The following is a 13,787-nucleotide window of genomic DNA, read 5'->3' on the forward strand; positions in this document are numbered from 1 at the left end:
AAAAGGGGTGTTGCCCGGGCAACTAGGGCAACACCCTAGCTGGGTCCGCCACTGAGTTACAATTATGAGGTCATAGTAGGGATGACGTCAACACTTAAGCGATGCCATTTCCAGTGTTATGAATGCCATCCAAACTTGGTAAGGTTATATATATACAGTTGTAAATTTTTGATTATACTCTAACGTATTAATACATTTGTATTCCATGATGGTTAACGTTAAGGAATAAAAATCAGTATTTGAAAAAATATTACCGTTTAAATATGATGCTTTCTATATTTAAAACCAATTAAGTATTAATTAATGAAAAAATGTACCATACTATAAATAACATTCAATTAAATAATAATGAAAATAAAACCATTTAAACGTATTTTAAAAGTTTTTGATATATTTAAGCCGCTCTTGATTGTTTTCCTGACATTACCCTTTCCCCAAATAGCTAACCAATCAAAACAACCGAAGTTGACACACCTTCCAAACATAAACAATGTCAAGGTCAAGTCCAGTCTGCTGTACATACATGTACTACACGTGTTGTGGATGTCTTTACCTACGTTTTCTATGAGAACTTTACTTGGCTTTGCGAAACAACGGGTTTGAAATCTCACTAGTGAATTGTTCATACCTGAACGTGTGTGATATTTTCACAGAGCGACTACTGCGAGTAACTGAAATCCACTGTGACTGTCTCGGTCTGTCGGTGACCAGGCGACTACCCGTATTTGTCATATTCTACTGATTGAAAGTGTTAAAAAACAACACGATGCAGAGAACGATGACACTGTGTTCATGTCGATGTTTGCTCCGACAAAATCGACAGTCCTTGTTGACTGGTGCGAAAACATTTTCTTCCAAAATTCAAAGAAGGTCTGGGTTTGTATTAGAAGCTAATCAAACTATTTCAAGGTATGGACATAAGTTGTTATGCCAGAGGCTTCCCTGCAATGCAGTGGCGGGGATACATACCGAGACCATTGAGCCAGTTCCAGTGACCTATGACCCGAACGAGTAAGTTGCCAGAGGATCATATTGTACATGTATAAAAGGTCTAACGTTATGAATTACATTTACAGCTCAACCGTGTTAATTCTCGTCTGTCAATACATCCATGCTATGTAGTATGTGTGTATTGACAGACTAGTCTAGTACCTGTGGTTAATTTACATCAATCCTGATAAAACTTAAAAGCATTATGAGAAGTTCTTTTTACACAACCAATAGAATTGTTTTGGTTGTGTAAAAAGAACTTCTCATAATCCATACTTACCAACCCGAAGAAAATGTTTAGAAATATTAAAAGGATTATATTTGGATTTGGTCGATCACTCACCTGCATGGAGGAGTCATCATCATGTGATCCACCGACACTCAACTGAATGATAAATACATTATAAAAATATGTACATTTACATATAAGATTATGCCTATCACTCCTCATCGGGTTGAATTTACCCAATAGTCAATACTATTTAATACATATTCAATATAAGAAGTCATTGGACAACCCATTTTCTATAGGATATCTACACTGGTGCTATATATTATATACATATTAGAAGAAATATATTTCAGATAATTTTTACACATTTATGTATGTGTAGCAGAACTCAGGACAGGGACGATCATAGGCAACTAGGCAGCTCAATTGGTGAAGCATCCGTTTATAGAGTGTGGATGGTTCCAGGTTCGAATCCCTGTCTGGCTGTTGTATTTTCTGTCAACTATTCATATTCAAAATATTCAAAAGGGGAAAGTAGTAAGGCAGTTTTAGATTGTTCAAAGGAATACAGTTGCCATCTAGCTTCATGCTAAAGGGAATTTCCATTGAGCTCTGTGGTAGGGTGTACATCGGACCAAGGCGTCCTGGGTCGTGGGTTTGATCCCTGATTGAAGCACACCACTCTCTTTACTGTAACAGCTATGATATTGAGCACCACTTCCCCCTGTAAGTGTTTGATGTCTTTAATGCTGATTGCTACATGGTACAGTACGTGCCTGTCAAAAGTATCTTGTCACCTTAATCCTCTAATATGGATGGAGAAAGCAATCTTCATGGCATGCAATTACATGTAACATCCATCATTCTTCTTGTCCATTCTTAAAAGGTCAAGGTCAAATAAGAGGTCAAAGGTCAAATGATATAACGATTGTTCAAACCCTCTTAGTGAAAGAACCCTTTCTGATGACAGTTCACATATTTAACTAATTACAAAAATCACCAAACATAGTTATTCAGACCAATTGTATTGATTTTTAGGTCTTTTAAATAATAAAATTGGATTTAAATTTGGTTTTGATACCTGCTTATAATGAAAAATAGAGGTGTCATAAAGACGCTTATCATTTTTGGCACGTTCCAATTAGATGTATAGTGCAATCAAGTGAGAGAAAATTGTTAGGGTCGGAGGTAAAAAGTAGGGTCAGTTGAGGTACCTTATACATACTTTTTTCGGCTGAATCAATTAACAGATGAAATGTTTCTGTTCGTTTTACTCCCATTCATATCATTCATTTGCACAGTTTGATATGATAACCTCCCCACCCGACCCCCATGCATGTGTAACGCTTGCCTTTTCTCCAGTCCCGTCTCCCTCCAACGCTTGCCTTTTCTCCAGTCCCGTCTCCCTCCAATTCATCATGCACTGAGGGATATATTCTGGAGGCATCTTGAAACTCATATCTTTTTTTAACAGAGTTTGATTGAATTTGAAAAGGATGGTTTTACAGGAAAAAAAACAAATTTGTAATTTCTCCGGAATATGTACTCTGCCCAATCCTCTTATTCAAAACAGGATGCATTGAGTGATCACTGAGCTAGTGCAAATTGCTTAATATAACTTAGATGGGAATCATTATACTCCCCACAACAAAGAAAATGGGTCTCTCTCGGCTGATATTCAACTGTCTGAACAGAAATTTTGGTACTTGTACATATATATACACCATGCTATTTATTTTCATTTTGGAAAGGATTTAAGTTAGTGAGCTGTTCTTGCAACCAGACGAAAGCCTTTGGCTTATAATTTTAGTTAATTATGTCTGCAAATTATATTCAGCATAATAAAATAATTACATAATACTGACATTAACTCAGGAAGCTCTTTTTAACTTTATATCAGAGTATACATTCAAACAATTATGTCAGTCATCTGTCTCTAAAAATTCTACCACTGCATTAATTAAGTCTGCAGACACCTGTCCTGTCAGTGTCAGCTATATATTACTGTGTCATCAAAATTTCGTTGTAAAACAAATTTGAAATTGCATCACGTACACATGTACATGTACATAACGCAATTAGCATGTCATGAACCAATTGCAGTTTTAAATTAAAAACACTTTTTGTTAGATTGCATTGACCTTCAGCCAATATGAGAAAATTTCTATAATAATGGCTGATGTAACAAGTGATTAATATCTTTTCGAAGCAGTCTACAGTTCTGGACTTCCTGAAAGCTGCGTGTTGGCCTCTTCCAAAAAGATATAATTAACCATATGGCCACTTTTAATTTTTGAGTTAAAGTACCTTTTACTGTTGGTTTGGTTAATGTAGTTTTCTTCAACAAATGTTGTTTATGTTAATTACGTTATTGGCCCTAATGATTAAAGGGCATTTAAGAATGAAGTAATTCAAATGATGTATTTTACCTTTTATACAAAATTAACTGTAGTTTATTTATTACAATTGAAAAATTAAAAACGTACACATGTGCATATTTTAAATACCATAGGTTTCTATATATCTCTCAATGTGGTCATGCATGTTTGAGTATATCTTTATTGTTTCATTCAATGTCTTTTCATGAAAATAAAGGTTGCAATAAAAAAATAAAAATAAACCAGCTTTTCAATATGATACTTTAAAAAATTAAATATCTATATATTTTTTGTAACATTTTATGTCTGTGTGTTTATTTATATAGTAAATATGGCAGTCCTATTACCATATATTGAATACATTGTAATTGTGTAAAGTTGTATACAGGAACATGTGAAACACAATTTACCTCCTGCTTCACAATACTTCGTTCCCTGCTTTTTGTGCCATCCCCAGAGGCAGAATTAGAGAATGGTGTGCAGGGTATGTCGATGGTTACGAGAGATTAGAATGCTATGAAGTTGCATGTAGCGGAAAATTCTCATCAACATTTACCATGTGTCACCCCTGATCACCACCATTAATGAATTTCTGCAAGCATAATAAATATAATATAAATAACAAATATGACTTCCCCTCAACCTCATTATTGAAAATGCTGTTAAGGTAATCCACTGGTACATTTCTAACAATTAAAAAAAAAAGAGTTTCACTTCAGAAATGTTTTTAGACTTGGAGTAGCCTCCCTTATGTGAAGAGAAAAGAGCAAAATAAAGAGGGCTTTCAGATGTAAAATTGCTTCCCTTACAAAGATTCATCTTTCATTTTGATACCAGGTGATTTTAAAATTCCTGGATAGCAACATTGGTAATGTGTATGATTGGTAGTGAATAAGGTCTAAAAGTTCAACACCCGCCCTGCAACATATCCTTAGTAATTTCTGGGCTTTTGTCTTTATCTTTATTTGAATTACCTGGCACTACAATTATTTTCTGTTTTGTTTTTCTTTATTTGAAATACTTTAAAAAAATCTATATATTTGAAATATATTAATTTATTTTTTTGGTCATTATACTTATGAATACTAAGATTTGCTATGCATTGAGATATGTAAATTAAAGCAGATTAGATTTAGTGGTTTACAAGAATTCTGGTTCAAAATAAAGTGTGTTGTCTGAGATTTTTCCCCAATTTAAAAAAGAATGTAATTCAAACAAGGATATATGGATATATTACTTAAAAGCAGTTGAAGGGATACATGATGAGATAACCCTTCAGTATAAAAAGGAATCATACATTTACATGTACCTACATTAACATGCCTATAGGGACCTCAATATACTGTACTCAAAATATAAAAGATTGAATGGCTTTTTTTGAGTTCATACATGATACAGTTCCAGCATGAAAATTAAAAAAAAAAAAACGCTGTTCAAGCCATATATTTACATTTTTACTATAGAACAATTGTTTAATTTAATTTATTTGTTCTTAAATAAGTTTCTTATTTACTGCATTTTGTATATGCATCATCCTTTAAACGACATTGGCGGAACTGAGCCCTATCTAACTAAAATTGGTGCCAATAATTAACCGTTGTCATTTAAATGTTTGATGCAGGGGTATTCTCCATGTTATCCGAAGCGAAGCGACAAGAGTCTCATTGAACAAGCTTAATCTTTTGACGTCATAAGTAAACCACTTCTCATTAAACAATCTTCATCTTTGATGTCATAAGTAAACCATGTGTTACGTCACAAGAGTTTTTGTTTTCATAATGAAATGAAATGCATTTCTGCTGGTAATGTTCATATAGTGGGTTGCAGCGAAAATGTAAATATAAGTGTATATATCCATATTTCAATTTAAGGTTCTGTTAATTTGTAGGTTGGAAATTATAATTTTTCACAGCAAGCCTTCTCCTACGGTATGTTTTGAGGACTTTCAGTACTTTGATTACATTTTTATTTATTTATTTACGTTTTAGGTGTATGTATCCATATTTTGTATGTGCGTGTATCCAGTTAAGTATAAAAACACTAATAACTTGAATGGTATATGTGTACTTTAAAAGCTGAACAGTTATTTCTGACACACAAAAAGGAAACAGTCACAGTTGGTCAGGTCAATATTTGCATTTGACAGGTTTTGAACTGTGAATTATCTTAATGTCTTTGTTGGTAGACATAGGTTCGCGACTCTAAACACTAATACATATATTGGACCTCGACCAACCAGGATTTAAAGCAAGTCGCCAGTTGATTTCTTAAGTTAAATCAGTTAAAAATATTTCCTGTCACCTTGCCATTAAAACATAAAGAGAACAGTTAGAAAGATGTTTAATGATTAAAAAGGGATTTTTATTATTTTTATTACTGCATACAACTTTAACTGCAACTTTAAAATTACAATCATACCTTTTCTATTCTCATCTGGAGAATCAGTGCGCTATCTTGACATTTAACGAGTTAGGTACTATTTTTTGAATAACGAATGTTGATCCAATTTGCTTTAGTTCCTTTTGAAATTTTTGTTTAAAATATCTTTTATTGACTACTTTTACCTGGCAATATCTGATGGTTAAAATATACTGAGAGTATTTGTCATGTATTGGACATAAAATCCTGAAAACAAAAATTGGTCTTCCAAATTAAGCTAAGACCCCTATTATATAACCACTGCCAAAACTGTAACTACGCATTCGAAGGCATTTTTCCCGCACTGACTATATAGCTTCAATAAACTATTTGTGAAACAAAACCATACTTTGGGGGCACTGTCATGAAAAAATAATAAAGACGAAATAAAAAATTAAAATAAAATACAGTACAGTACTGTGTTCTGAGCATAAAAATTATAAAAATTCAGATGGAATCCAACCTGAATTTGAACCCTGGACTTCAGATTGTTATACCATCAATCTAACCAACTGAACTAGCTCAGGTCAGCGGAATTAAGTGTCCTGGCCCAACTGTTATGCAGTTACATCCGAATTGAAATTAAGGGGAGGTAACTGTACGTTAGCAAAACCGCATTGCAAAGGGACAGTGATCCACCAAGCTTTTCATTCCTTACAATATTCGCATATAATGCACCCTTTTTTAAGGAAAAATGAAGGTGTGAAGAAAGGGGGGCGCGCGCTTTACATAAGAATAATCCAAAAACAGTTCTTGGTCGCGACCATTTTTCGGGGATTTTCGGAAATGTTTTGAAATATATTCTCGCAGCAAGAAACTGCTAAAATTTTGTTTAGTAACTCCTGATTGCATTGTCTATTTTACCATTGCAAAAAGAAGCCATGTTATACGATAGAATCAGATAAATAAACTTATAACTTCAACTTCAGAACAGACCAAATGACATTATTAATTGACAAACTTTTGTAAAATTATATGATTATATGAAAAAAAGGTGATTTGAACAAGTTAATATCACAACTGAACCAATCAATTTCACCTGTTGCCTGTTCAGAATAAAACACAGCCTATCCTCAATACTAAGGGAGACTATTACAGGTTCACTATGTTATTACCGTATAATATTATCACAGTCAATTTTTTGAAATATTTTTTGAAGACATTTTCAAAAGATATAATTATACCATAAAATGGCATGTTGCTATGCATTTTACAAAATTATTATAGTTGTTTGAAATTTGAATGTTTGAAAATAAAAATAAAAAATGAAAACAGAAAGATTACAGTGTTTGAATTCTGGACCTCTAATCTTTAAAGCCAACACTTCATCAATGTTGCCATCTAGAAAATAAAAGAAGCATCATTAGTATCAAAATGATTGACCCCTTTATGGGCTGCCTATAATAAACATGACAGGGGAAGTTACTCTAAGTCTGGATACTCCTTTTGGTTGTTAAATATTCTGTTTTGAAGAAACATAGCTGTCAACCCTTCATCATAAGAAGGGAGACTCATTTTGACCAAAATCTCCCTCATTGAAGTCTAAACTCACACAAACTCAACATCTACATCATGTGGTCAACTGATCTTTTACTGCAGGGTGTGTGTAATGATCATAACAGGTGCATCTGTATCAAATGAAAGTTTTGATACGTGAAAAGGGAAAGATAAATCAATCAAGGAGCTTCGACAGTCGCGCTTCACGCACATTCTCCCTCATTTAAGATGTGGAATGAGGGAAATCTCCCTCATTGGAGGTTTCAGAGCTCGAGGTTGACACCTATGTAAAAGGGAGACTACTCCAAGTCACCAAAACTCTTGAGTGGAACTCTTCAAATTCTTTATAATTAAAACTGTGGTACCCTCAACGTTCCAATGAATCTCTAATATGGAAATTTGAGTCTCGGAGTGAGGCAAAATGATTGCTTTCTTTACTTAAGTTTCCTGCAGTAGTTCTAGCTATAGTGTTTTCTAAGCTTTGAATATAGATTTTGATTTGGCTTGCTATTGAATTGCATTTTATGCATGTATGTATTTGACATTAGCTCAATCGCACTTGTTTGATATTCAAAGGAGGTTACATAGACTGGCCCCTGTCTCTAGAATATTACATAGATATTTAATTATTTAGAAGAAAAAAAATACTTTAATAATTTTGATCATTTTGGATTACTGATCCTAGTTCTAAACTAGGGGGAGATAAGTTAGTAGTAAAATGCAGTTGAGAAATGCTTCATAAAAATTTCGGGCTGGTAGTCAGTTGAAAGTATGCGTATTAAGCCTGGCTTTGTTTCAGAATTATCTAACCTCAGACTGCCAGGTTTCTGTTGAAAAGTGTCAAACTTGAGTTCAGGAACAGTTACCATTGCCTTTGGATGTTGTCCTAGGCTCTACTGGTGTAATTTCCTTCAAATTTCACCTAGCTGTTATAATTAAATTTTGCTTATTTTAATTTTCCCCTTGTTTTTTTACCCCCTATTTCTGTTCAGAAAACGCAGCAGCAGGTATGTATGCTCCAATGTCAATCTCAGTAAGAAAATATAAACTTTGTTTATTTTACAACAATGGTCGGGTGGTGCAGTGGGTATAATATTAATACACCATGCAACCTTTCACCAGAACGGCTGGGTTTGATTCCCCCATTGGATGTTTAAATGTATGAGGTATAATTATATATACCTGCCAGATTATGTGGGTTTGCTCCAGGTACTCCAGTTTCCTCCCACATTACGACTATCTGCAGCACGTTTCTATCCAGGCCAACAAGCACGTGACAAATATAAGTCAGCAAACTTGTTTTATAATTGTTGTAAAATAAATTAAGTTTATATGTAATCTTAATCTCTGACCAATACATGTATGTAACATCAACTTTTCCATGTATCGTACAATTAATGTATATAGACCTAATTAGATTGGTATCTTGTCACCGGAGCAATGTGTTTTAATGTTAAACAATTTAACATAGATTTATGTCACCAACATAAGCAGACAAACAGACAGGGCACTGTATTTATCTGCAACTAACTTCAAATAATAACCAGCATCACTTTTGATAGCAAGGAGAAAGCTTGAATTGAATATATCATGCTGAATTTTTGGCAATTTTTCCACCATTTAAAGAGTATCAAGGATTATGACTGTTTTTCCAGTACCAAAGATTTTCTGTTCTTATACTATACGGTTCATAGATATGTTACAACCAACAAATTCATATTACTTTATAGTATATGTGTCAAAAAGGAATTAAACAAGATAAATGTTATTCGACAGATTTTTTTTTGCAGAACTCTTCTATAAAGGAGGTAAAGGACTTCATATTTTTTTTCTCCTCTGGGTCTTCATGGTTTAATGTATAAATGGCACATACTGTACTTTACAATAAAAAAAAACTTGTCTGATTTCCCTCAAGTTTATATATGCTTTATTTGTTTCTTGCGACATTATTTGAAACGTAGAACAGCTGTAGATTTTCATTTCCTACCAGAAATTCAGTTTGATATAAAACATTTCTGAAATTGGTGATTTTCTTTATACTTTGATTAAGCTTTTAATGTTGTACCAGTGTTGTTGTTTTTCCAGGGGTTATTGAATTTTGTGCATCCCACTAATTTTGAAATTTTGTCTGTATATAATTAATTCATTCACCCCTGAAGACACATTTGAACTCTCCCAACTCAAAGGTTTGAATAGTTCATTATGAAATTTCAGGGGTGAATGAGTTAATACTGCTTGTGTTTTACAGTGCATGGTGACAATGTTTTGTGTGTGGTGTCTGGATTTCATGTATTAACTTTACTGTAATTGATATTATAAGCACTCCTGACTCTAAGAAATTTTGGAAAATTAAACTTTATTTGCAGAATTTTCAATATCAAACAAAATTACCATAATTGCCACCTTTTTAAAGTCGGTTAAAGATAATTTGAAATTTGGCTAAAGGAATATGGGACACAAGGGCCAAAGAAAAAGGAAAAGGTGTGCTGAATTTGGTGAAATTTGATACATTGTACTAATAAATTCATAACATGTAAATTCTACACTTTGAATATGTATACCTTAACACTTAACCTCACCTAATAGGTTAAATCTAATATTTGTTGTCATAATGTCGTTGAAATATTATTCAACAAAGAACTGTTAATATAAGCACACTTGATCCTTTGAAGATAGATTACAAAAGCACCTTGTATGTGTTAATTAGCTGTTTATGTTCTGTAACATGACTACTTCTACCTTATTCACCGTATTCAGCATCCCTCCCTCTTTTTCTGTAAGAATTAAAATTATAAAGACCCTCCTGGGCCCAGCATTGACCTGAAAACCTGGTTAATGAATTTTATATCATTTACACTTTTAAGGATCCCGGTACTGACTGCCAAAAACTGTAACTAAGTGTCAGAAAATAAGTTTACAAAACTGTTTAATACTTTATAGATACCTTTGTTTAATGTGTATGAACAATCATGTACTGAACAATCATAACTTATGAATAATGTCATGTGTTTTGTTGTCTTGTAAAAAAATGAAATAAAAAAAACAACATTTTTAGAAACTGTTTCTTCTGGAAATGCTATAATGAACTTTAAAAAATTATTTCTGGAAAAAAAAAGAAAAAAAATGTGTCAGAAACTGTTTCTTCTGGCAATGCTATAATGAACTTTAAAAAAATATTTCTGGGAAAAAAAAAGGAAAAATTGTGTCAGAAACTGTTTCTTCTGGCGATACTATAATGAACTTTAAACAATTATTTCTTGAAAAAAAACAAAAAAAAACTTGCAGGACTTGAGTGAGAAATGATGAAGACGAAATAAACAAAATATCAACAACAGTGCTCTGTCAGAGAGCAAACCATCATTGGGGCTATACTGGGTTTCAAACACTGGACTTGTTATTCCGTCTTTGCGTATTGCAGAGTTATCTTCTCTTGAGAGCAGGTACTGATTGTTACGTCATTTGTTTGTGATAGTAACGTCATGAATTTTTGAGAAATGACGTCATTTTCTCACACGAACCAATGACGTAACAATCAATCCCTGCTCTCAAGAGGATAATCTCTGCAATACGCAAAGACGGAATACCATCCCTCTATCCATTTGTTTGAGCAACAGAAGATAAAGGGAGGTAATTAATTAATGTACAATTTGTATATACAATAAAATCACAGTGCACTGGGACAGGGTTTGGTTTGGTTTGGTTTAGTATTGTTTAATGTCCTATCAACAGCTATGGTCATTTAAGGACGGCCTCCCCTATGTACAAGATGCATGCGTGTATATGTAGTGTACATTGTATGCGTGTGTGATTTGGGCGGCTGCAATATGTTCGTGTTTGTCTCCTTGTGATAGCGTGGAACTGATGCAGACTTTATAGTGCTATCTCACTGAAACATTATAACTGCCTTAGACACCCAGTAGGACACCCCATCCGGTCACATTATACCAACAACGGGCGAACCAGTCGTCCCACTCCTAAATTGCTGAGTAGAAACTATCATTTTTACAGACTCTGGTATGTCTCAGCCAGGAGCAGAACCCATTTTTTAAGCCTTCCGCACAGGGGCGAACGCTCAGCTTAAGGCCAAAAGTGAGGCATTGTCAATGGAGACATTAGGAAGAAGAAAGTTGTCTAGAAAGAAGAGAAAAGATAAGATCCCAAATTTGTGATCCTTAAGCAGATATTTATATCTTGTGATCATATCGTGCAACAGGTGAAACATTTTATTTCCAAACCTCCCCCACACTTGAATGTTAACTGACATTCACCCCTGAAGACACATTTGAGCCCTTCCAATTCAAAGGTTAGAATAGTTCATTATGAAATTTCAGGGGTGAATGAGTTAAATATAATGCCACATCCTACTAATTCGGTGATAAAACAGTTGAAGTTCCATAACCTTTTATTTTATTACTAACATCTAATTTTTTGATTTTCAACACGTGCCCCAGGTGCTAATTAGGGCAAATACGGTAACTGTATTTAATCTTTTGGAATGTAATGTTTATATATGTATGTCAAGGTGACACTGATGACATTTGACGGACTGACAATTATTAAAAGGATCATGCAGTATATGAAAGCACAGGGAAGCAAATGGAATATAAATGAAGTGTCAAAATTAATCTTATAACTTATATTAAAATACTTACCTACGTGACAAAATGTCTGTGTGTCAGGATAATGGTAACACTGTGTTTTTTTTGCACTATGATTGATTTCATTCTCTTAATGCAGATTTAACCCTAATTCACCAATAATAGACCATAATGGACTCATCCATATCAATGCATGGTAGAGTCTGCTAAAGTTACATAGGGGTGAACGGGTTAATTGAGTATGATTTGTTGTCTATATATATAATATGTTGGTCCTGTTACTGTATACTAAGAATTTTTCATCAAACATTCACCTTTCACCCATAAAATCAAATTTGTGCGGTGTTAATTTCGCCCCTCACTTAAAAATACTATGTAATTAAGCTGTCTACTTATATTCGCTGTTACATGATATAAATCCTGCATCCTTAACACGTAGGGTGAAAAATGGCGAAAGTTAAACTGCGGCGAATTTTTCCCGGTATACAGTACTTTTTTGTTACTGAGACAATAAATATAAATTTGTTATAACTCAAGAGAAGATGTGTGGAAATCCACCAATATCCCAGTTGGTTAAGTTCCCATTTAAGGTCCCAGGTTATCATCCATGATATTTTCCTGGCTTCCAGATGTATAAGCCAGTGCCAGGATTATGGTTAAAATCTGCCACAATCCTAGTTAAATCCCGCCAAGATTCTAGCTATTTATAGCATCAACATGAAATACTACCTGGACCCTAGTCAAATTGTGCAATCAGCACCTTTAATAACAATTATAGAAATTTGGATGGGATTGTGGCGGAATATTACGAAATCCAAACGGTGTTACGCAGTAGGATCTTGGGAAGTCATTTACTGTAATTAAAATATGTGATTTTTCAAAACAAAATTAGAAAATTTATATTCCCATGTATTTTTTTGTCGTTTTTTCTAGTGGAATGGTAATGAATGTGAAAGATTTTGAAGACAAACTCTTCAACCACCTCGCTGACAAAGATGATAAAGTTTCTATCGGAAAATTCAAGAGTGTAAGGAAAAGTTTTACTAAGTTGAATTGATGTTGATATATAATTGACAGATCAGAAAGGATATATTGACAGATCAGAAAGTGCAGAATTATTCACCACCTGATCAAAATGAATAGGTCTGTTAAATGAGCTATTCTTAATTTAAAGAAGATCCAATTTTGCCTATTTTCCAGGTCCCATATTTATGAAACCATTCTCATGCTCAAACTCAGATTCTGTGCTGAGAAGCCCAATTTCTTGTTCTGGTAAACTGATGACACATCATATTTCACCAATGATTTTGAAAATTTTGGAAATCCAGTTTTAAAGCTTTACTTTTTAGGTCACCTGAGCTTTAGCTCAAGTAACCTATTGCTATCCGTTTTCGTCCGTCGTCGTCCGTCGTCCGTCGTCCGTTAACATTTTACATTTCAAACTTAAAGTCAAGTTCTGCTGGGCCGATTGAACTGAAAGTTGGTAGGAATGATCGCCTCATGGTCCTGACAAAGTGTTGTTATTTTTCGGGTCGATCAGAAATCCAATATGGCCGCCACGGCCGCCATTTTGAAAACCTATTTCAAACTTAAAGTCAAGTTCTGCTGGACCGATTGAACTGAAAGTTGGTAGGAATGATCGCCTCATGGTCCTGACAAAGTGTTGTTATTTTT

The 13,787-nt window shown here is 33.9% G+C and overlaps 1 protein-coding gene across 2 annotated transcripts in view; it reads left to right on the forward strand.

Moving 5' to 3' along the window:
* The window catches only part of LOC110465755 (glutaminase kidney isoform, mitochondrial-like), a 44,428-nt gene continuing 30,641 nt past the window's right edge, over positions 1 to 13,787 (forward strand). The window contains exons 1-3 of one of the 2 annotated variants that reach the window (XM_021521818.1): positions 1 to 1,011; positions 8,508 to 8,522; positions 13,047 to 13,140. In XM_021521818.1, the coding sequence (XP_021377493.1) occupies positions 767 to 1,011; positions 8,508 to 8,522; positions 13,047 to 13,140 (354 nt within the window). In that variant the 5' untranslated portion in view covers positions 1 to 766. The remainder of the gene's footprint in view (positions 1,012 to 8,507; positions 8,523 to 13,046; positions 13,141 to 13,787) is intronic. The other variant, XM_021521819.1, reaches the window with a different exon arrangement.

This window comes from Mizuhopecten yessoensis, unplaced genomic scaffold (genome assembly GCF_002113885.1).
Source record: "Mizuhopecten yessoensis strain PY_sf001 unplaced genomic scaffold, ASM211388v2 scaffold11101, whole genome shotgun sequence".
NCBI lineage: Eukaryota > Metazoa > Mollusca > Bivalvia > Pectinida > Pectinidae > Mizuhopecten > Mizuhopecten yessoensis.